Genomic DNA, 22,569 nt, shown 5'->3' with positions numbered 1-22,569 from the left:
ATTTCACGTGTCGCTTGGTAGGACGGAGACCCGCAATTATCACTTTGTCACACATGTCTCATTGAAAATTAATGGAAGAGAAGAAATGACTCCTCCCGTGTATCAAACCCATTAAATGAGGAACTGTACGATCAGTCTCTGGCTTTGGTTGTGATTGTAGCTTTAGTTTTAGACCGCTTTAGACTGACTCCAAACACACCCACATCACTCTGCTTCTCCTCCAGCTTCACTTGCTGTCAGTCAACTTCAGGGTTCATTTCAAGATCCTCGTTCTGGTCTATAGGGTCTTACATGGACAAGCACCATTTTACATTGGTGATCTTCTCAGTCCCTACGCCCCAGCAGGTCCCTGAGGTCCAGTGACCAAAGCCTACTGGTTGTGCAGCACCAGGATATAGGTCAAAGGTGACAGCTCATCTGCTGCTGTGGCCCCCAGACTCTGGACCTCTCTCCCCCTGAGCCTGAGATCAGTGGACTCCTTTAAACTCACCTGTTAAGGTTTTGGTGGGACCTTCATCACCACCTCTCCTTGTTCTGCTCTTATTCTGCCTTTCCTGGGATCCACTAATTTCCCTCTTTCCTATTCACTCTCCCTTTCTTTACATTTTTACATTTTTAACCACAATTGTCTACTTTGCTTATTTTAAACATATTTCTTATATTTAAAATTTTTTGCATTTGTGAAGCGCTTCGTGAATTTTATCTTGAGAGATGCTATAAAAAAGATCTTTTCTTTCTTTCTTTTGGTATACTGGTGGTTGTGGTAGCATTAGCTGTGGTTGTAGCTGTAGCTTTAGCTATGGTTTTAGTTTTGACAGTGCTTGTAACTATAACGGTGGTTGTAGCAGTTGTTGTGACTTAAGCATTAGTGGTGGTTTTAGCTTTAGCAGTAGGTTGGTTTTAGCAGTTGTTGAGACTTTAGCGTTAGCGATGGATGTAGCTTTAGTAGTTGTTGTAGCTTTAGCTGTAGTGGTGGTTTTAGCTTTAGCTGTAGGGGCGGCTTTAGCAGTGGTTGAGACTTTAGCATTTGCGGTGGTTTTAGCTTTAGCTGTAGGGGTGGCTTTAGCAGTGGTTGAGACTTTAGCATTAGCGATGGATGTAGCTTTAGTAGTTGTAGCAGTGGTTTTAGCTTTAGCTGTAGTGGCGGCTTTAGCAATGGTTGAGACTTTAGCTGTAGCGGTGGTTTTAACTTTAGTAATTGTTATAGCTTTAGCTGTAGCAGTGGTTGTAGCTGTTTTTTGTAGCTGTGCTTAGAGAAAACCTCTTTTCTCAGTGGGTGATCTTCGGTTGGGGACACATGAACATGGATGTTCCTGTCACAGGAGGACCACTGGGCCCCTGATGACTGAGAACTTCCACCAGCGTGATGCTTTGAGCTCTCTAACACATCACTGATGACATAAATCTTAGAAGTTCAACAGGACTAATCATAGAGCTCTTAACTCCGATACCAGGTAAAGTTAGTGCTTCAAAATCCAAGTCAGGTAGAAATTATCCGTCTAAAACTGGATGAAGGCTGTCTGTCTGATAGGAATGTGATGGAAAATTTTCCAGCTGCCTTCTGGCCTCCTGCCACATGTTTTCATCTGTCAGGACATGCGATCGTTGCTTTTATGGATGGTTCAGACATTACCATGAGGCAGCGTTGGATAATGAGAGTCTCAGAGTCAGCATCCCCCCGTGTCGGGGCATGTTTGATCAATACCTGATTCATGATGTTGTGTTTCTCTGTTTTTGTCTGTTGCTCAGATGATCTTCTGCAGGACAAAGAATGTGTGGTTATTTGGCTTGAATTCAGTTCAGCTTATTTATTTAGCTCCAAATCACGACAAGATTCGTCTCAAGGTACTTCACAAAGTAAACATCCCAATACAAATCTTAAATCTTAAATCTTGAGAAGACTCTGGGGTCCAACGGAGAACCTGATGGGGGTCTTGGAGTCTTCTCAGGACAGAGGACTGAGATCTCTTTGACCCTGATGCCGTTTCCGTCTACCCCAGAGCCTCTCGCCATAACAACAGTGTCTTCCCCTCTGCTGTTGGACTTGTAAACCCTAGGGCTGCCCACTCCAGTCGCTTGCCTCCAGTCACATGACCAGGACTTGTTTGTACCTGAACGGATCCACCCTGATTAGTACCTACACACTAGCAGTTTCTCTAAGTATTGCCACTTGATATTATTATTTTATCAGGTCTATATTCTTCCTATATTTGCTAATCTTTAATTTTTATCTTTATTTTTTTGCATCAAGAAGCGCAGCAATTACCTAATTTTGTGATTCTCAGAATGGCAACAGAACCTTCTGATTCTGAAAAGGTGTAGCTCCTCCACAGTAACCCTGAACCCTTGGTTTCTGCAGCATAAAGGTGAAACATGGCCTCCAGCTGCTCCACCTGACTCTCCGCCAACTTCCAGGCTTTCTGATAGAAACCTTCTCATTTCAAACAAATCTTTTCTAAGTGACGGAGGAGTTGTGAAACGCGGTTATTATTATTAAGATGTTTGTGGGCTTTGAGTCTGGCAGCCCCTCCCTGGTTTAGGTGTTCCTCAGAGTGTGACCTCGGGGATCTGCACATGGCTTTTAGAATAATCTGCAGTAATATCTTCAGGAACGCCGCTGAGATTAGGTTTTCATCTAACACGCATCACGCTGTGCAAGAACATCCGATTCAAACTGGTTTTTACATTTCTAAAAAAAAGAAGAATGTTCCTGGAGGTTTAAAGTGTGGCTGCCTAGAAAGTCCTGTTTGAGCATCAGCCAGCGTTGTGGTTTAAAGCTGTAAAGTTCACGTTTATAGAACCAGATCAGACGCTCCTCCTCCGCTGCTGCATCTGATGGAGCTGGTTTACTGTCGCTGTCTTTGAGACTTCGCTCTCGTTGTTGTGGCACAAGTAGCTTCTGCTCACAAACAAATGAATCATCTTCATCCGCATCAGGTTTTCATTCTACAGGGTTCATCCCAACATTCCTCACATACTGGCTTCTGTCGCTCCGCCTGTGAAAGGAGCAGCACGGCCGGGTGAACTGGCGCGGGGGCCCTGGGCCGATGAGGGCCCCCGGTCTACTTTATAGTCTCTGGTTCCATGGGGGTGGTGGGATGGAGAGAGATGGACCAATAGAATAGAGTAGACTTTATTGATGCCATAGTGGGGAAATTCACGTGTTACAGCAGCACCAACACTTAATAATAACAACAATGTTTATACAGTAGAGCTGCAGTAATGAGGGCGTCGGTCCAGTCAGGGGTGGTGAAAAAGGACCTGAGCTGAAAGCTGGATTCTGGTCTAAATCATCATGAGGTCAGGACCAGGAGAACCAGATCCTACATCCAAGAGTCTGAAAAGATCTTTCTCTGTACCGGATTCAGTCTTAGAGATGAGGAGAGGAGCTGAGAGTAGAGCTGCTGCTCCTCATCAGAAGTCAGCTGAGGAGCTTCCTGATCTCCCCCCTCTGGAAGTCAGGGAGATCCTCAGGAGGAACTACAGAGGGTGGTCTGGATCTTCCTCCTGGGCCTGATACCTGGCTGACCTGACCTTAACCTGCCATAGAAAAGGACAGGCAGCCTTTATCTTGGGTGAGTTTATTACATTTGCCAGATTTAGCGGAGATGTTCCACCAGTAGAAGCTCACCACATCTCCTCAGCAGCTTACAGAGTGGATCTACATGTGGTCCCTGATGTCCTCAGACCAGGAACACATGTTGGAACATCTCATCTGGTCTCCTTTAATCCTTCTACAGATGCAAACCAGCGTGTTACCAGTTAAAGAGCTCCACTCTGTCTGTTCCAGTGATGCAGATTTATTCCTTCTGAGATGAAGGTCAGAACTTCTGTCCCAGATCCATCAGTCTACAGGAACGGTTCAGCTTTAGAGCAGATCTGTGGAGATCTGGTCCCTTAGAAGGAACCTGATTAGATTCAAACCAACTCCATTAAACCAGGTGTTGTCACACAGGGCAGCGTTCCCAACCCCCCTTAGCGCTCTGGAACTCTTAAAGCATTCCTGGTTATTCCGACTGCATTCGTTCAGCATTCCCGACCTGCCAGGAGAAGTTGATGTTGGCTTCCTGGTTGGCCTCGGCAGAGATACCGAGTTTTCCCAGGTCAGATAAACATGGATTTGTTTCATTTCTCCAACGCTAAACCACCACATTCCAGCAGTTTGCTTCAGTTGCTCAAATAAGTCCCTCGGGATCTACGGGGTTCTGAATGTGTTCTGCCTGCCACTACCAATGGATCATCAGCAGACCCTCTTGTTGTGTTGAGCCCAGTAGAACCAATCAGATGCTTCCATGAGTCCGTGGATCAAAGTGTCTGCTCTAGACAAAGCAGGATTTAGCCTTTGGGTATTCCCACACTTGTGTTATTTTCCCAAGACATACGCGTAAACTAACATGGATTCCTACTGCAGGTTTATGGAGAAAGGAGCTCCAAAACCACAGAGCACTAAACCAAATTACAGGGGAGGATGTAGGGATGGCTCTGATGGCCGCTCCAGGGATTGGACCGATGCCAGAAGAGGAATCTGTGAGATGGAAAAAGGTGTTTGCATCCATAAAGCTTGACTCACAGCCCGGAGCAGGGAAACAATGAACCGACCTGATGTCACCTTTTCTCTTTGAGGGGAGAGCGGCTTGCTTCCAGGTCTGTACGGTGCTCCGAGCATGGAAGAGCAGTGGTAGCCGTGGCGATGGGATCAGTAATATTAAAATGACTGAATCCCTGTGTTGAGATGAGGAACGTTACAGTGGAGCATGCTTATGTTCATCCTAAGGATCTTTAAATCAAATCTGAGCATCAGCTGTTATTTTAAGATGTTTTTGTTTCATCTCTTCCTTCCGAGCAGCGGGAATGTCAACCACAGCGGGACTGGCAGCTTCACCAGAGTTTTCCTTAAACCGGTTCAGCCACAAAGGGCTGCTGTTTGTCCTCTCTGCTGCAGACAGTCTACCGTTGCTGTTCGGACTGAGGTGTAGTTTCCTTAAGACTGGCGTTCCGCTGGGAGGAGCTTATGGACATCATTTTTTTCAGCCTTCTTTTAATCCATTTGTGGTCAAAATAAATGAGATTTTAAAATATAAACAGAGAATTTCCTCTGCTGTAGTTGAACCCTGAGAGCAGCAGGTGTGTTCTTAAATAATATAAAATATTCCCTCTGTTCCTGTGGAACGTTCTCCTGCTTCCACAAACAGCTGGTTGTGTTTCTTCCTAATTCACCTGATGATCTTGCTGCAGCTGCTCTAGTTTGGCACATTTAATAATAATAATAATAATACATTTTATGTCAAGCGCCTTTCAAGACTCTCATGGTCACTTTACAAGTGCAGGTACATACAGAAAAAACACCAATAGAAATAAATACATAAAATAATCAAGATAAAATAGAGGAGCTAAGACTAAATAAAAATGTAGGAACAGAGGATTTCGGTTGCTAGGCTAGAGAAGGGTAGAAGAAGGAGTATAGTTATGGTGGATAAGCCAAGCGGAACATATGAGTTTTGAGTTGGGACTTAAAGTTTGACAATGAGTTGATATTGCGGATGTCAGACGACAGAGTGTTCCAGAGTTTAGGGGCTGAGTAACTGAAGGATCTGGCTCCATTGTTACTGAGGCAAATACGGGGAACAGATAAGGAAATGGAGGATGATGATCGAAGTGAGCGAACGGGAGTGACGACATGGATGAGATTAGAAATATATGGAGGAGCGAGATTGTGGATGGCTTTGAAAGTGTACAGAAGAATTTTAAGGTAAATTCGGTATTTAACAGGGAGCCAGTGAAGTTGGTGCAAAGCAGGAGAGATGTGATCGTAGATGGAGGTCTTGGTGATTATACGGGCGGCGGAATTCTGGACCAGCTGAAGTTTATTGAGTGACTTTAGGGGGAGACCGGAGAGGAGGGCATTACAGTAGTCGATGCGGCTGGTGACAAGACTGTGAATCAAAATAGCAGCAGAGTGTTGGCTGAGGGAGGGGCGGAATTGATTGATATTGCGGAGATGGAAGTAAGCAGTTTTTGTAATATTGTTGATGTGAGGTATGAATGATAAAGTGTTGTCTTAAATGATGCCCAAGCTCTTGGCTTTAATGGTAGGGGAAAGTGTGGTGTTATCGAAGCTAAGTGAGAATGAACTGATCTTGGAGAGGGAGGACTTGGTGCCAGTGAGGAGGATTTCTGACTTGTCACTGTTAAGCTGAAGGAAGTTGGAAGAGAACCAGGATTTAATTTCAGAGAGACAACTGAGAAGAGAGGAAAGAGGGAGCGGAGTGTTGGGTTTGGTAGAGAAATAGAGCTGGGTATCGTCGGCGTAGCAGTGGAAATTGATGTTGAGTTTACGGAAGATTTTGCCCAGTGGAAGTAAGTAAATTATGAAGAAAAGGGGGCCTAAGACTGGGCCTTGAAGAACACCAGATGTGACTGGGGAGGGGTTACAGCGGAAGGTGCGTAGTTGGACAAATTGAGTGTGATCTAATAAATATTATTTGAACCAGATTAGGGGAGTTTTGGAAATGCTGATTGCAGAGAGTCTATGGAGTAAGACTGGATGTGAAATGGTGTCATTTCAGCTGGATTGAGACAGATGACAGGCTTCACTGCTCCTTCCACAGTAACAGAGTTTATTTTGACTTCAGCAGATTCAAACTGATGCGTCCAACAGGGACTGTGTTAAAGTTTTGACCCGTTTGAACGTCCTTGCCCCGTTAAACGCCTAAATTTAAATGAGTTTAAATTTTGTGTTTAATGAAAGCATGAAGCTCTGATGTTCCTGCCTAGACAATGAAAGCAGACGGTTTTACAGACGTTTGTTGGTAGCCTGGCCTGCCAGACTCCTCCTCCTGGTTAATTCTGCACAGAGAAAGGGTCTGGGAACGCTCCTATTCAATGGCCCCGCCCCCTGAGAATTCTAACCAAGCCAACCAGCGCTGAGCAACGTAAGTCACACATCATAACTCCGAGTTTGTCATAAACATGACGATTGAAGCGGAGTTCGCTGCGGCTCTTTCCTCTGGTCTAAATGACTTGGACACGTCTTTAAAACAACAATGAGTAGAAGTGCTAAAAGCTTTTCTTCTAAAGAAAGATGCTTGCGCTGTCGCCAGACGCCATTTTTGACTTCAGCTAAAAAACTACAGTGTCACGTGGTATAATTGGCATTAGGGCAGCCGTAGCTCAACAGGTTGAGCGGGTTGTCCGGTGTTCGGAAGGTTGCAGGTTCAATCCCGGCTCCGGACAGAGAATTCTGCTGTTGTGTCCTTGAGCAAGACACTTAACTTAATCTCCAAGATCTTGGAAAAGGTTGTGGCTAAACAACTCACAGCTGCTATTGATGAACATAACATCTATGATTGCTTCCAGTCAGGTTTTCGTAGAGCTCATTCTACTGAAACAGCTCTTCTTAGGGTCTCTAATGACCTTCTGACTCACAGTGATGCAGGGGACTGTTCTGTTCTGGTCCTGCTGGACCTGACTGCAGCCTTTGACACTGTTGACCATCACCTGCTACTGGAGAGGCTGAGAGACTGGGTAGGCCTATCAGGATCTGCTCTGGAGTGGTTCTCCTCTTATCTTTCTGAGCACTCCTTTTCTATGGCCGTCTCTAAGTTTAGGTCCTCCACCACCTCCGTTACCCATGGTGTCCCACAAGGTTCTGTGCTGGGGCCTCTGCTCTTCCTCCTCTATCTGCTTCCTCTTCAGCACATCCTGAGCTCCTTCTACTATCTTTATGCAGATGACATCCAACTGTGCATCTCCTTTAAGCCCCATGAGATGTCTAAGCTGCAGCTGTTACACACCTGCTTAGACTATCAAAACCGGGATGGCTGCGAGCTTTCTACAGCTGAATGAAGATCAGACTGAGATCCTCATCTGTGCCCCAGACAAGCTGGTTCCCAAAGTCAGAGACTCTTGGTCAGCTTGCTTCTCACACCAAACCTTCCGTCAGGAATCTTGGTGTGACCTTTGACCCAGCTCTCACCCTGGATTCTCATGTCAGTTCTCTTGTTCGCTCTTCCTTCTTCCATCTCAGGAACATTGCTAAGCTTAATGCCATTCTGTCCCGCTTTGAACTTGAGACAGTTCTCCACACCTTCATTTCCTCACGCTTAGACTACTGTAACTCTCTTTTCACGTGTCTGAGCAGAACCTCCCTGAACCGTCTGCAGGTGGTTCAGAATGCCTGTGCTTGGCTTCTGACCAAGTCCTCCAAACACACCCACATCACTCCGCTTCTCCTCTAGCTTCACTGGCTGCCAGTCAATGTCAGGGTTATTTTCAAGAGCCTGGTTCTGGTCTATAGGGCCTTACATGAACAAGCACCATCTTACATTGGTGATCTTCTCAGTCCCTACACCCCCAGCAGGTCCCTGAGGTCCAGTGACCAAAGTCTACTGGTTTTGCAGCACCAAGCTAAAGGTCAAAGGTGACAGATCATCTGCTGCTGTGGCCCCCAGACTCTGGAACTCTCTCCCCCTGAGACCAGTGGACTCAGTGGACTCCTTTAAACTCACCTGTTCAGGTTTTGGTGGGACCTTCATCACCACCTCCCCTTGTTCTGCTCTTATTCTGCCTTTCCTGGGATCCACTGATTTCCCTCTTTCCTGTTCATTTTCTCTCTCACTTTACACACTTTTTTTTGTTCTTTTCTCCTTTTAAACATATTTTGAATCATTTAGAAATCTTTTTATACTTTAATTATTTTTTGCGAAGCGCCTCATGATTTTTATCTTGAGAGGCGCTATAGAAAAGATTGTCTTCTTCTTCATTCACCGTGTCATCATTTAAGTTACCTACTGCTGATGTGTGTTCTGGATCTTTACAGCCAGTTTCTCTACGGGTGGCTGCTACCATGGGCTGGCAGATACCACCCAAGAGCCACTGATAGTTTATGATGTCCTCCTCAGAAGAGGGTAGGCCAGTCTAGATTCTCCTGGTATTTCACGGTCATGTTCTTCAGACATGGGCACACACTCCAGATTTATTTAGAACCCAAATGTGATGTGATCAGAGCTGGGATCAATCAGAAAGCTGGACTTTCCCGCCTTTTAATAAAAGTGCAGAGTGGGGGAGGGTCCAGAAACTACAGGTTATATTCAACCGTTACCTGGCCCGTAGAGAAGAGTATCGCTGGAGGCCGCAGATTTGGGCTTCTGCAGTTTTAGATAAAACACCACCCCCTGGTTTCATAGCAACCTGACCCTCTTCACACGCTCTCACACAGCTAATATCCTGCACCCTCCGATGGACAGAGGCGAAAATGGTGCCCCCCTTTACGCAACTGGAAGTCGTTTAAAAGATAGGAGAAGAGAAGTTCAAAAGTTGCCAACCCTGAGTATTGAACATGGAGCACATTGAAACCAGAGTATGTTTTTCTACCTACATTTCTAAACAAAGCTTAATCTGGCCCCAAACCTTGTCCTAATAAGGTCCACAAACATCCGTCAATTAGAGGTCGCTGTCTGGAAACGGGTAGAAGCCTGAATCTGCGGTCTCCGGGTCTGCAGCCATATACTATTGGATCCGTAAGCAGCTGGAGTTTCTGATGGTTAGTTGTTGGAGATGATTCAACAGATGTTCACTTCCTGTTGCTGATGCTGGGATCAGGCGTTTGTCCCGAGGATCTGGGAGGAAACTAAAACTCCGACAGCAATCAGACACATGTTAGCTTTGGCATGCACCGGGAAGCTTGATATTCTAGAGCCTTCCCGTTGTGGCGTCATGCCATTTCTATTATAAGCATCACAAATGTGTGGAATAGAACCTTCAAGCTGCTTGTTTACCTCTTTTAGGTAAAATCTCAAGTTTGCGTCTGCAGGAAATTGCTCCGAGGGCGTTCTCTGTGTGCTCTAGGACATGTGATTCCCGTGGATAAAAACCGTTCCAAATCGATTCCAACCCACCTTCAACCATAACACCTGAGTCCAGTTGGGTTTGGCTCAGACCTGTCGGCTCAGCCTAGATGATGGGAATGCTGAGATTCCTTTTCCAGTCTTATCTCCTAAGTGTGTCCAGTCAGAAGGATTTCATCTTCCAGACTTAGAGTTTTCCCGTCTTCCTGCTGGACTGAACACCTTCTTCCAGACAGTGAAGCCACGTTTGATGTTGGCGGTGGCGTGAGCTCAGGAAGTCAGGGTCACACCTAAAACGTGTAATTATCCATGTTTTCAGGACTCTTCGGGAGCTTAGAGGGATCATTCCAGGAATGTTTTTGTTTTTTCTGATAATCTATGTTTCATCAAACCCAAACAATCTCAGCAGAAACATCTCCAGGTTCTGGTGGATAAAGTTAAAGTTTAGAGTTTAAAAACAAACATTAACAGATAAAACCTTTAAACCAACACCGGTTAATCAGGATGTGGGGGACCCGCGGGCCGGCCGGCTGAAGCTGAGCAGAGCAGAAGCTTCATTATTCTTTCATTATCTCCTGGCAGACGGGAGAGGCCTTGACCTCCAGCTCCCGCAGGTCTGACTTGGTCAAATGTCAGACGTGGTGTCAGGATATCATGTTTTATCCTTCATGTGTGGCTTAAAGTGCATCTTCCACGTTAAATATGTGTGGAAGCCCTTATATTGTAACAGGTCTAAACTTTTTATTTTAATTTAATAAAAGGAAGATACTTGAAAATAAAAGGTTCTAATACTGTTCCAACTAGGCTCTCCTAGCTTGCTCGTCTAAAAACAGCACCTCTTGGCTTCTTAGTTGCTAAATGCGAGCACAGCACTGGTCCAAAACGATCACGAGAGCCGCTTTACTACTTTCTCATTATCCTCAAAAGAAAGTAGTCCCACATTCAGACAGCGATCAGAAAGAAAAGCTGGTCTACTTTGGAAGAAGAAAGTTTACTTTTGAAATAAGTAAAAGTGTACTATTTTTATGAACCAAATAGCTAGTTGCCACAAGAGGCATGAAACAAGACATGAAACGAAAACAAAATCCGTAGAGGCGATGTTTTGCGCTGGAATGTAACCACTTCGTCGCCATGTTGGATGGCTCCCTCACTCCAAGCCTAATCAGAGTGAACACTGATCGAACCACTATGCCTGTTTTTGTGCCGTCTACGGTCCCAACAACCAGCGTACTATTAAAAACTGATTATGTGGGGTTACTATTGACCTTTCTAGCCCAATGAATGCACCGAGGGCGACTGGTGATCCATCCAACATGACGGCCCGCAGTTCCTGCAGCGCTGTTAGAAAGCCCCTGCCCATGTCGCCTCTACGTTTATATGATCTGATCCCTGTACTTTAATTTTATGTTGTGGAAATCGCTGAACACGATGTCCACAAGCAGGAGTTTGTACAACCCTACACAAACATTAACTATCGCTAAACTAGTTGAATCGCTGTTACCTCAGCAACGAAAATAACCCTTGAGTCAAGCACGTCTTCCTCTAAGTTTTCTTTGAGTTATATAACGAGTCACGTGACTCCAAAACTATGCGTTCTCTAGGGAAGCCTGCCCATTTCCCCTGATTTAATGACTTTAAACACCTGCTAGTTTTCTGAAAACCAAAGTCACTTTTTGACCTTAGATGATGTTTTTCTACCATTTTACAGACTATAACTTTAGCTGCCTCTTGGCCAGGACTCCCTTAAAAATGAGTTTTTTTTTAACTCAATGGGACCTTCCTCATTAACCCTTTGATGCATAATGGTCACTACAGTGGACAGGTACTCAGAATTGTTTTTTTTTTCTATTAAGCACAGCTGTTGATGACTTTATTGCATGTGAGCCTCTCCATTTGGACTTCATTAAGTCAAGCCAACATATTTCATGTTCAGAATGCACGCTGTCCACTGAGGTGGACATGTAATAAATTATTAAATGTTACAAATAATATTTATTGAAATTTGTTTCATTCACACCTAAAGATGAATGAAAAAAATTGTTAAAAAATATCATGGTTGAAGATTTCATAATTCATGCATCAAAGAGTTAAATAAAGAATAAAAAAATTTTTTTTGTATTCTCTTCTTTATGAAACTCATTTTTGTGACCAGTAAACACTTTTAACTTGATGATTTTGAAAAGCTTGTTTTATAAGAAATACTAAATGTTGTAAAAGTAGGTTTGGGGTTAGATCTGATGATGTACATGGTGATGATGTAATAACGCTTCAACATAAACGGGTGATTATAGTGTCATTAACAAAGATAGCTGATCTGAGACCCTGCATTATTGAATGAGACTGGGTGTAAATGTAGTTCTTTTTAACTGTTCGCTTTAAGAGAGTTTACAGTTTTATTATTTCATTCTTACATTGCTTTTATTTGGAACAACTAAATATTGTGTTAAAAGGTTAGGTTTGCTTTTTGTTTCTCGGCTGCTGCTAATCCTAACTAGCTAAGAAAAATAAGACATGTGAACAAATACAAGTTCAGGTTTCTTCGGTTTCTGCTAAGACGTGTTCTGATGTGGTTGTGGTTGGACCTTTAACAGAGAGGTGAAAGATGCTAATCCATGATGGATCTACAGGAGGGTTACAAGGTCTCCAGGCTTCTGGCTCTTTCTCCAAAAATGATGAAATGGGATCCTTAAACAAAACCTTTTCCTGTTTTTTTGGTGATGAAGTAAAAACTTAGTGCTGTCTGGGTGGTGGTCTTCTTGTTCCTAACCAGTGGTTTTGGTGGCCATCTTGGAGATCAGTAAGGATAAGGCCTGGTCTTAACTTCAGGATCTCCCAGGAGACGTCCTAACTACCACCTCACCCTGACTCCAGCTTTAAAAATACCTCTGGTTGTATTTATGTGTTGGTTAAAAGTCGTTAAATTGCACTAAAAATAAGCCCTAAACATGGAACCTGAAGAATCTGACATATCTGATGCTGTAACCACGGCGACACAAAGATCAGACCTAAAGTTTATGGTGAGGAGAGGTGTAATTTACCTCCTGTGTGTAAAACCATCTTTAGATGCCCAAACATTCCTGCGTGAGCTGTAACACCACCAGAGGCTGCCTGTGGCTCCACTGCTGCTTCCGGGAGTTCCCGCCGAATTAGTCGCTTTAGTCTCCATGCCCCTACACAGGATAACTCAGGAATATAGGGAAGCGTTGTTCAGACAGGAATGTATGTTTCTCCTCGATTGATTCTTCTTGTCTGACAAAGACTTTGGTTCTGACAACGTATTACTGGATCTCTTATTTTTTGGGTGTGTAGTGTCCCACAAGGTTCAGTTCTAGGGCCTCTACTATTCACGTTCTATATTCTTCCTCTAGCTGGCGTCATTCAGTCTTTCCCTGACATCTCCTACCACATCTACGCAGACGATATACAGCTCTATATGTCCTTCATGCCACACCAGTTGGACAGGCTGGCCACCCTTGTACTCTGCCTGACCCAGATCAGTAACTGGCTGTCCAGCAACTTTCTTGTTCTCAATGCAAACAAGACAGAGACCCTGATCGCTGCACCCCCGGAACTTCAACCAAAAATCGAGCAGGAAATTGCCTCCTTCATCCAGGCGTTCCCCCGCTAAATATTCTAAAAGATGGCTTTGTCCTTGTTCACACCTTGACTTTGTTTTTACTCCTGATTTTATTTACTATTTTATCACTGCTATTGTTTTTATGATGTTTTTATCGGTTTGAGGTATTTGCCCTGATTTCACTCATGTTGTACAGTACTTTGTGATTTATATCTGCGAAAGGCCCTCTATAAATAAACTTTTACTTACTTACTTACTTACTTACCAAATGGTCGAGAATTCCACCAAAATGACCAGAAGTTAACTTTTAACTTACAGGTCAAGCATCTTCCTACAGGTCAGTCTGACACTGGTGCCGATAGGAAGTCGATGAACTTGCCCTGATATCCTTAACTTATTCTGCGGTACTTCTTATCTATCCTCTTTGAATAAAGTTTTTCTTCCCAGCTCATAAAATACTTTATAAGTTTATATAATCAGATTTTGTTGAATGGACAACATGTTTAAATCCAAAGTGTTTTAATAACGTGTCTAATACTGTACATTAATGAATGATGAGTTAACAAGAATATTATTCCTGTATTGATTTATTTCAGACCTTAAATTACACCAAATTAGTAATTGTTGAATTTAATGTTAATCTATCAGTATATCCACACATCATAATATTAATGTTTAACATTTACTTCACAGTAATGTTTAATAAGATCTTACTTCACTAAGAAATCACCTCTGTGTCTGAATGAATGAGGGATGTCTGGGGTATTTTGTTAACGCCTTTAAACTTATTCTGGTTTGTCTAAATGTGTAAACTAGTTAATAAACTAGTTAATAAAGCCTAGCTCACTTCTTGGACTGACCAGTTCTCAGCCAGCTTACTTGGTTAGGCCGACCGGGTTAGCAAAGTACTTGGAACCGACCTCTTTTTTGACTCGAGGTCAAAGCCACTCTGCAGCATTTGCGAGTGTATCAGACGCATCAACTCATCAGACATGGAACGTATAACCAGGAGAACCTGGTAGCAACTCATGGCCGGTGATAATTGAATTCAAAGGGAACTACAACTCTGAGATTCCAGAAGCCACTACATCTGGTGACATCACCACTCTGGCTGCCTTTCCTCCGGACCGCCGAGAGCTGCCGTCACACATAGGTTTCGTTGATCTGCACACTGGTGTGGGATGGGTTTATGAATAATCTCTAGCTTGTTTAACCACAGTCAGACTGATTTTACAACCTAGACATCACAAATTTCTCAGATGCTTAACAAGGTTTTGCTACATAACATCTAAGCTTACATCCATCATTCCATTCATTGTCTGTTATCTTGTCCAACCACCACTCATCATACTTTGTCATGTAGGATCATCAGTTTAGAAATATAGAGTTAAATTCATTTTTATAACTATATCCTGACTGTCTGAATTAATAAGAAGTGTGTTTCCTGAATAGTTCAGAGAACCTAAAAGTAACAATAAATCAAACATTCAAAGACCAATCAGATTGATGATTCATATTTATATGAATATCACATCTTATTGATCATTTAATAAGTGTAACTACTTCCATCACGTTACAGGTAGAAGTAACCCCTTCGACAGGAAATCGGTTATTTTTGGTTATCCGTGTTCCAACATGGCACTGATTCCTGAGGAGAACTCATCCATTTATTCTTCAGCTCTCAAACATTTGCTCAGACCCTAGCAGGTTAGCATCAAGCGTGTGATGCTGCTTCCTGCAGACAGAATAAACAATGAATGTTAGATTGATGGCCTAAACTGTTCTTGTGAGTAACATCCTTTATTTGTGATTACTAATGGCAGTTTCACATCTGGGCCAGCATGGACCAGACTGGGTAGCTTTTAAAATGTTCACATCTAGGAAGCCTTGGTCGGTTTTTCAGCCCACATCCCAAGGTGGTCTCTTACAAGCTTAACTGGTCCAACTTACCCACTGTCAGCTGATTGTCCGGCTCAAATTCATGCCTATCGTTAGGGGGAGCCTCCGATTGGTAGATGGAATCAACCAACGGGAGCTCCATCATCAAATCATGATGCGGATACCGATAAGTAAAGGTCGCCTCTGACTGAAGCTGCAGCTCTCTCTCTCCTCGTTGCTGTGAGGAGTACACACACACACACACACACACACACACACACACACACACAGAGACAGCGCTGCCGTGATAAGCTGCATAGCACGAGGACAGACGCTGCAGTCTGGATGCAATATCAGATTCAGTGTGTCCAAAAGCAATACTGCTCACTGCCGCCTTTGTTCAAGGACGTGCTCGGAGATTTCTCCGTTCCTGAGAAGTGTGTGTGAACCAATCCTACCGACCCCACCCAGCTTGGTTCGTGGTGGCCCAGATGTGAAACTGAACTTTTAAATAATTTCTTGTCAGTTTTCCTGGTTGTGTTTTAGTTTAAAGGACCAGAATAATAATTAATGTATTCTTTATTTAACCAGGAAGGTCCAATTTAAATTAAAAGCCTCGTTTTCAAGGGAGTGCTGGCCAAGAGGCAGCAGAAGTTACAGTTACTAAATGTTTCAGTTACACAGACGTGTTATGTACTAAATCACAGAAGGCAGTTACAACACAGGTAATTATATTTTAGTATAATTAATTCATTTTATAATGTACACTCGCCTAAAGAATTATCCGGAACACCACCCTAATACGGTGTTTGACCCCCTTTAGCCTTCAGAACTGCCTTAATTCTACGTGGCGTTGATACAACAAGGTGCTGAAAGCATTCTTTAGAAATGTCAGCCCATATTGATAGGATAGCTTCTTGCAGTTGATGGAGATGTGTGGGATGCACATCCAGGGCACGAAGCTCCTGTTCCACCACATCCCAAAGATGCTCTATCTAGTTGAGATCTGGTGACTGTGGGGGCCATTGTAGTACAGTGAACTCATCGTCATGTTCAAGAAACCAGTTTGAAATGATTGGAGCTTTATGACATGGTGCATTATCCTGCTGGAAGTAGCCATCATAAGATGGGCACATGGTGGTCATGAAGGTATGGACATGGTCAGAAACAATGCTCAGGTAGCCCGTGGCATTTAAACCATGCCCAGTTGGCACTAAGGGGCCTTAAGTGTGCCAAGAAAACATCTCAAACACCATGACACCACCACCACCAGCCTGCACAGTGGTAACAAGGCATGATGGATTCATGTTCTCATTCTGTTTATGCCAAATCCTGACTCTACCATTTAAATGATTCATCAGACCAGGCAACATTTTTCCACTCTTCAACTGTCCAGTGTTGGTGAACTCGTGCTAATTGTAGCCTCTTTTTCCTATTTGTAGTGGAGATGAGTGGAACCCGGTGGGGTCTTCAGCTGCTGTAGCCTATCCGCCTCAAGGTTGTGCGTGTTGTGGCTTCACAAATGCTTTGCTGCATTCCTCGGTTGTAACGAGTGCTTATTTCAGTCAAAGTTGCTCATCTGTCAGCTTGAATCAGTCGGCCCATTCTCCTCTGACCTCTAGCATCAACAAGGCATTTTCTCCCACAGGACTGCCGCATACTGGATGTTTTTCCCATTTCACACCATTCTTTGTAAACCCTAGAAATGGTTGTGGGTGAAAATCCCAGTAACTGAGCAGATTGTGAAATAGTCAGACCGGCCCGTCTGGCACCACCAACCATGCCACGCTCTAAATAGCTTAAATCACCTTTCTTTCCCATTCTGACCTTGAGTTTGGAGTTCAGGAGATTGTCTTGACCAGAATCACACCCCTAAATGCATTGAGGTAACTGCCCTGTGATTGGTTGATTAGATAATTGCATAAAGGAGAAGCTGAACAGGTGTTCCTAGTAATCCTGTAGGTGAATATATTATAGAGCCACTTCTTCTGGACGTGTACAGAAAAATGTTGAGGTCAAAATAAAATAATTATTCCATAAAAATGTTAGTCTGGTCACTCTGACTCAATCTGTTTAATAATAACGCATCAGAACCTAAGGTGCTTTAACCTGAAATTTCCACTTTAAATTTAGAAATGTGTCAAAACTCCATAAAGCCTCCTGTTATTAAACCTTCTTTCAGTTTCAAAGTCAAGATTTCATCACTAATACTTAAATAAAAATCATCACTGACTTTCTGTTGTCCTCCCAGCTGCTGTCATGGGCCCCGTGGCGGAGGAGGGGCCCCTCGCGCAGCTCCACCACACGGCCCATCGGCGGGACAAACGCTGCTCCTGTGAGAACCAGAAAGACAAGGAGTGCATCTTCTTCTGTCACATCGGCATCGTGTGGGTCAACTCCCCCAGGTGAGACGTGATGAGTTTCAGGTGTACTGGGGCTTCTGGGTAAAGCGATGATGAAGAGGAGACATGGAGGATTGGAGGCTTCTGACAGCAGCTCTGGTCTAAAACTCAGATAAACATTCAGGTCAGGAGAGTTCACAGGATTTAACACTTAACACATATCTGACTGTTTCCTTGGAGCAAAAATCAAAGCAGTCTTTCTGCTTTTACCAGTTTGGGGTGGTCCAGAACTTTGTGTTTGATTTTTTGAAAATATTTAGACTATAGAGGTCGTGATGATGTCATTGGGTTAGGATCCTCAGACTAGACACGATGAATGAGGAGATGCTTCATGGGAGTTAGCATTAGTTTTTCCCAAGAACCAGGAAGTGGATCTTAGATCAGCTGTTGGTCTGGTCTGGTCTGGGGTGCAGTTACTGGATGGGTTTTGTATAACTTCTGTTTCTGTATAATAAGGGACTCCAGAAATTTTTGGAATGACCTTTGACCTTTCCCAGATTGATAGGCAGCAGTTGCTTCCTGGAGGTCACTGCTGATGTGCTAACACATACATGTATGCTCCAGAGAACTGCTCTTCTGGAGGAGCTCACACAGCTCCAGCGGAGAAGACCTGTTGAGTTCATATTCTAATTAGTTTTCTGTCTAATGGGAAACAGGCGCGCTGCTTCCTTCACAATTGTTAGCAATTAACTTCATTTTAGTTCAGTGTGCACAAGCACTGAGTGAACAGTCAGATGTGGTGCACGTAATAAGAAAGCACGTTCTCCCTAAAGACGGGTAACTCCTTCTGATGCTTAGAAATAGCTCGGTATAATCGTTTATGGACGCCGCGGCGAGGAGGCGTTCTGGGCTTACAGTCATTATGGTCGGACGCCATTAACCCCTCGCAGGCTGCTCCTCATTAGCAGCAGGCAGACGGGAAATGGGTCAGTCAGCGTTTCAGCTTCAACGCAAAAAAAAAAAAACAGGAGTAGAAATAAAATCTATTAAATTATTAAATTAATTAAGTTTGACATGAAAAATAAAATTTACTGATAACATCAGATTTTAGAAAGACTCTTCAGTTAAAGAGGGACTGCACTCCATCAGAGAACTAACTCCTCCCCTAGGCAAGATTTGAAAAATGCTATGAAAGTGGGCGTTGCCAGGAGGCCGGGAGGGGCGTGGCCAAATGTGGGGAAATATTGAATCAGGACTTGGTATCAGCAGGTTCTTGAAATCAAACGACTCAAAATTAGATCGGGAGCAGAAAAATGTGATCGGGACATCCCTAGTCCCTGGTGAACAAATCGGTCCCTGGAGAACAGATTGGTCCCTGGAGAATGGATCCTTCCCAGGAGAACGGATCGGTTCCAGGAGAATGGATCATCTCAGGAGAAGAAATCAGACCCTGAAAAACGGATGGGTCAGAGGCCACCAGACCACTGACTTGATAATAGAAACAGTGGAAAGGGGCAGACAGGAAAAAAGTCATGTTTCATCTCCAGCTGTGCCTTAGATACCAGATCCACATGTTCTGCTGTTTCACTGAGCAGACACTCTGAATTTGGGCCAGAGATGCTTTTAATAAGTTAGAGAGTCTGGAGATGCTGCTGTGATGGGTCGGTACTGCGTAGATCCACAAATACCAGTTCACCAGTCCACTTGAGTCCTGCTGGGACCAACTGCTGAAAACCAGTTCCCAGTAAAACCAAAGGATTAGCGTATCTCTGGAAAATTACTTCTTACAGCTCGTAATTTGTTTACATGTCTCGCTGAAAGATCGGAACGGGTCACCAGAACCCCAGACATGTATGAACCGTACTTACGAACAGATCTGTGCGTAAACTAACGTACATATTGTGTTGTACCTGTGTGTGTAAATGTTCCTAAATGATTTTACCCAATAAGTAGTTATTTTGATGAAAAAAACACGTGCCACATAGTTTGTGCTAAGACACCCAGCAAAAATCTGACACCATAGAGAGGATTTTGTGTTTTTTGTAATCACGATATTTACTCTTCCCATATTTATGATGTTTTAACAGTTTTTAATTAATTAATATTATTGTGAGGCACCTTGTGATCTTGCTTGAGATGTGCTGGATCTTTTGACTCTGTTGATCACAGCACTTTCATTAACAGACTTGGTGACCCGGTGGGGATCTCTGGAACTGTTCTAGGCTGGTTTAGATCGTACCTTTCTAACAGAAGTTACAGTGTCTGTAGAAACCAAATCGTGTCAGATTCTACTGATCTGTTCTGTGGGGTACCCCAAGGCTCTGTTTTGGGTCCACTGTTGTTTCTGCTGTACATACACCCTCTTGGACAGATGACTGATTCTTTTCATAATGTCTCTTATCACCTATATGCAGATGACATCCAGCTGTACTGCTCCTTTAAGGATTCTGAGTTCTATAAACTGTCTGAATTACTAGAGTGTATCAGCTATCACCAGCGGGCTAGAAGATCCTTCAGTTAAACTCTGAAAAGACCGAATGTCTGATCATTGCCCCTGAGAGCATGGTTCCCCTGATTAGTCTAAAACTTGGTCATTTATCTTCTGCCGTCAAGACAAACTTAAGGAATTTGGGTGTTTTTGACTAATCAATGTCTCTTGAAGGTCACTCAAAAACATTGGTCCTAAACTGTTTTTATCACTTAAGAAATATCTCCAAACTGCGAAGGTAGGTGTTCAAACATGAACCTGAAATGGTTATCCATGCCTTTATGTCCTCCCGTCTAGATTACTGTAACACACTCTTCACATGTTTTAACAAAAAAGCCCTTGACCGCCTTCAGTTGGTCCAGAACTCTGCAGCGAGGCTCCTAACTGGAGCAAACAGAACAGCACACATCACTCCTATTCTGAGGTCTCTGCACTGGTTACCGTTAACTTTAGAGTTCATTTTAGAGTCCTGACTAGAACTTTCAGGGCTCTACATGGTCAAGCTCCTCCCTATATTACTGACCTGTTAAAGCCTTATGCTCCAACCCGAGTCCTCAGGTCCACCCACCAGAACCTTCTAGAAGTTCCAAAGACCAGATATAAAAGTCGAGGTGATCGCTCCTTCCAGACTGTTGCACCCCGACTCTGGAATGATCTTCCTTTATCCTTACGCGGCATTGACAGTCTGGACACTTTTAAAACAGCTGAAGACCCTTTTATTTAAAGCTGCTTTTAACCAAATCTTTTATTTTATTATTTTTAACTCAAATTTGTAATCATCTTTCATCTGTTTTATGGTATTTTATAATTTTATGACTTTATATTTCTGATGTTAATCTATTTCTGTTTGGAGATCATTATGTTTTGTTTTGATCTAAGTGAAGCACTTAGGGACTATGTCTGTGATAAGTGCTGTATAAATAACATTTACTTCCCAGATAAAAGATTGTTCCTTATTAATGGGGGCGACGATGGCACAGGAATTAAGTGCTCGCCCCGTAATCGGAAGGTTGCAGGTTCGAGCTCCGCTCAGTCTGTCGCTGTTGTTGTGTCCTTGGACAAGACACTTAACCCACGTTGCCTGCTGGTGGTGGTCGGAGGGACCGGTGGCGCCAGTGCTCGGCAGCCTCGCCTCTGTCAGTGCGCCCCAGGGCAGCTGTGGCTACATTGTAGTTCATCCCCACCAGTGTGTGAATGTGTGTGTGAATGGATGAATGACTGATTGTGTTGTAAAGCGCCTTGGGGGGTTCCAGGACTCTAGAAGGCGCTGTATCAAATACAGGTCATTTACCATTTAATAATAATAATAATAACAATAAGGATTTGTCAGAGCATGCTCTCTGGAATAAATGCGTTTCCATGACTTTTTATCATTTGTACGAACACAATTCGATCTCAGGAAGGAATTTAGGAACATTTCTACTAACGTTTGATAAATGACGTCCTGGTCTCAGAACTGGACCACTCAGGAACCAGAGAACGGGTAAGGAAGTCCTCTAAGGTTCTGACAAATGAGTTGGTGACGAAACCGGGACACCGACCAGGTTGTCAGGTTGATGTTTTTCCTTCATGTGCTTCTTGTGAGCAGATGAACCAGCATGACCTTTGACTCCTGAATGTCTCTTTCAGCCACGTGGTTCCGTATGGGTTTGGATCGGTGCGGGTCAGGAGGGACCTGCAGCGCTGCTCCTGCTCACAGTCACAGGATGTCCAGTGTCTGACGTTCTGCTTCGGGAACATGCAGCTGTGAGCTCACACACACACACACACACACACACACACACACACACACACACACACACACACACACACAAACACACACGGACACACACACACACACAAACACACACGGACACACACTCACTTATACACACACACTGGGTCCTTTAACAGATCTGTGGTTGTCCCTCAGGAACGACGATCTGAAACCGAAGAAGGACAAACTGAAGACGTACAGCGATGCATTCTGGGACAAGAGGAGCCGACACGCTCTGAAATACCAGACCTGAGCTGAACTGGACCGGTACCAGTGGTGTTAGCGGTACCAGCTCCTCAGAAACAAAGTATTTAATGTATCTAGAATGCAAATATTGGACCTTTGATCGTGTGTGACGGTGGTTCTGCTCGTGTTTGTTTGGACCTGACATTAGAACAGAACCAGCTGGAGGTTCTTTAGTCTCCGACCTTTGTGACCCAAACATCAGCTGATGAAGCTCATGCTGCATTATAGAGATTCAGAACCAGAACAGCTGTTACTGATCCGTTCTGGTACCGGATCCAAAAGGAGAGGGACAGCTAGCACTACAACCAGGACAGAGGGAGACTACGGTGCCCTAGAAGGGACAAAATCCACCCTGGAACTTCTGATTCTGGTACCACCGGTACTGGTGAGGACTGGACCTCTTAGGCAGATGGAGTTTGTCCCCTCCTGGACACCGT

The 22,569-nt window shown here is 43.8% G+C and overlaps 1 protein-coding gene across 1 annotated transcript in view; it reads left to right on the top strand.

The window, feature by feature from the left end:
* LOC107377940 (endothelin-1) overlaps positions 1–22,368 on the top strand; it is a 30,518-nt gene extending 8,150 nt beyond the window's left edge. Inside the window, exons 2-4 of the mRNA XM_054748237.2 lie at positions 17,552–17,705; positions 21,760–21,876; positions 22,043–22,368. Coding sequence (XP_054604212.1) covers positions 17,552–17,705; positions 21,760–21,876; positions 22,043–22,139 — 368 coding nt within the window. The 3' untranslated portion in view covers positions 22,140–22,368. The remainder of the gene's footprint in view (positions 1–17,551; positions 17,706–21,759; positions 21,877–22,042) is intronic.
* The last annotated feature ends 201 nt before the right edge of the window (positions 22,369–22,569 follow it).

Source organism: Nothobranchius furzeri, chromosome 2 (assembly GCF_043380555.1).
Source record: "Nothobranchius furzeri strain GRZ-AD chromosome 2, NfurGRZ-RIMD1, whole genome shotgun sequence".
Classification (NCBI taxonomy): domain Eukaryota; kingdom Metazoa; phylum Chordata; class Actinopteri; order Cyprinodontiformes; family Nothobranchiidae; genus Nothobranchius; species Nothobranchius furzeri.
This window is presented reverse-complemented; position numbering and strand designations above follow the sequence as displayed.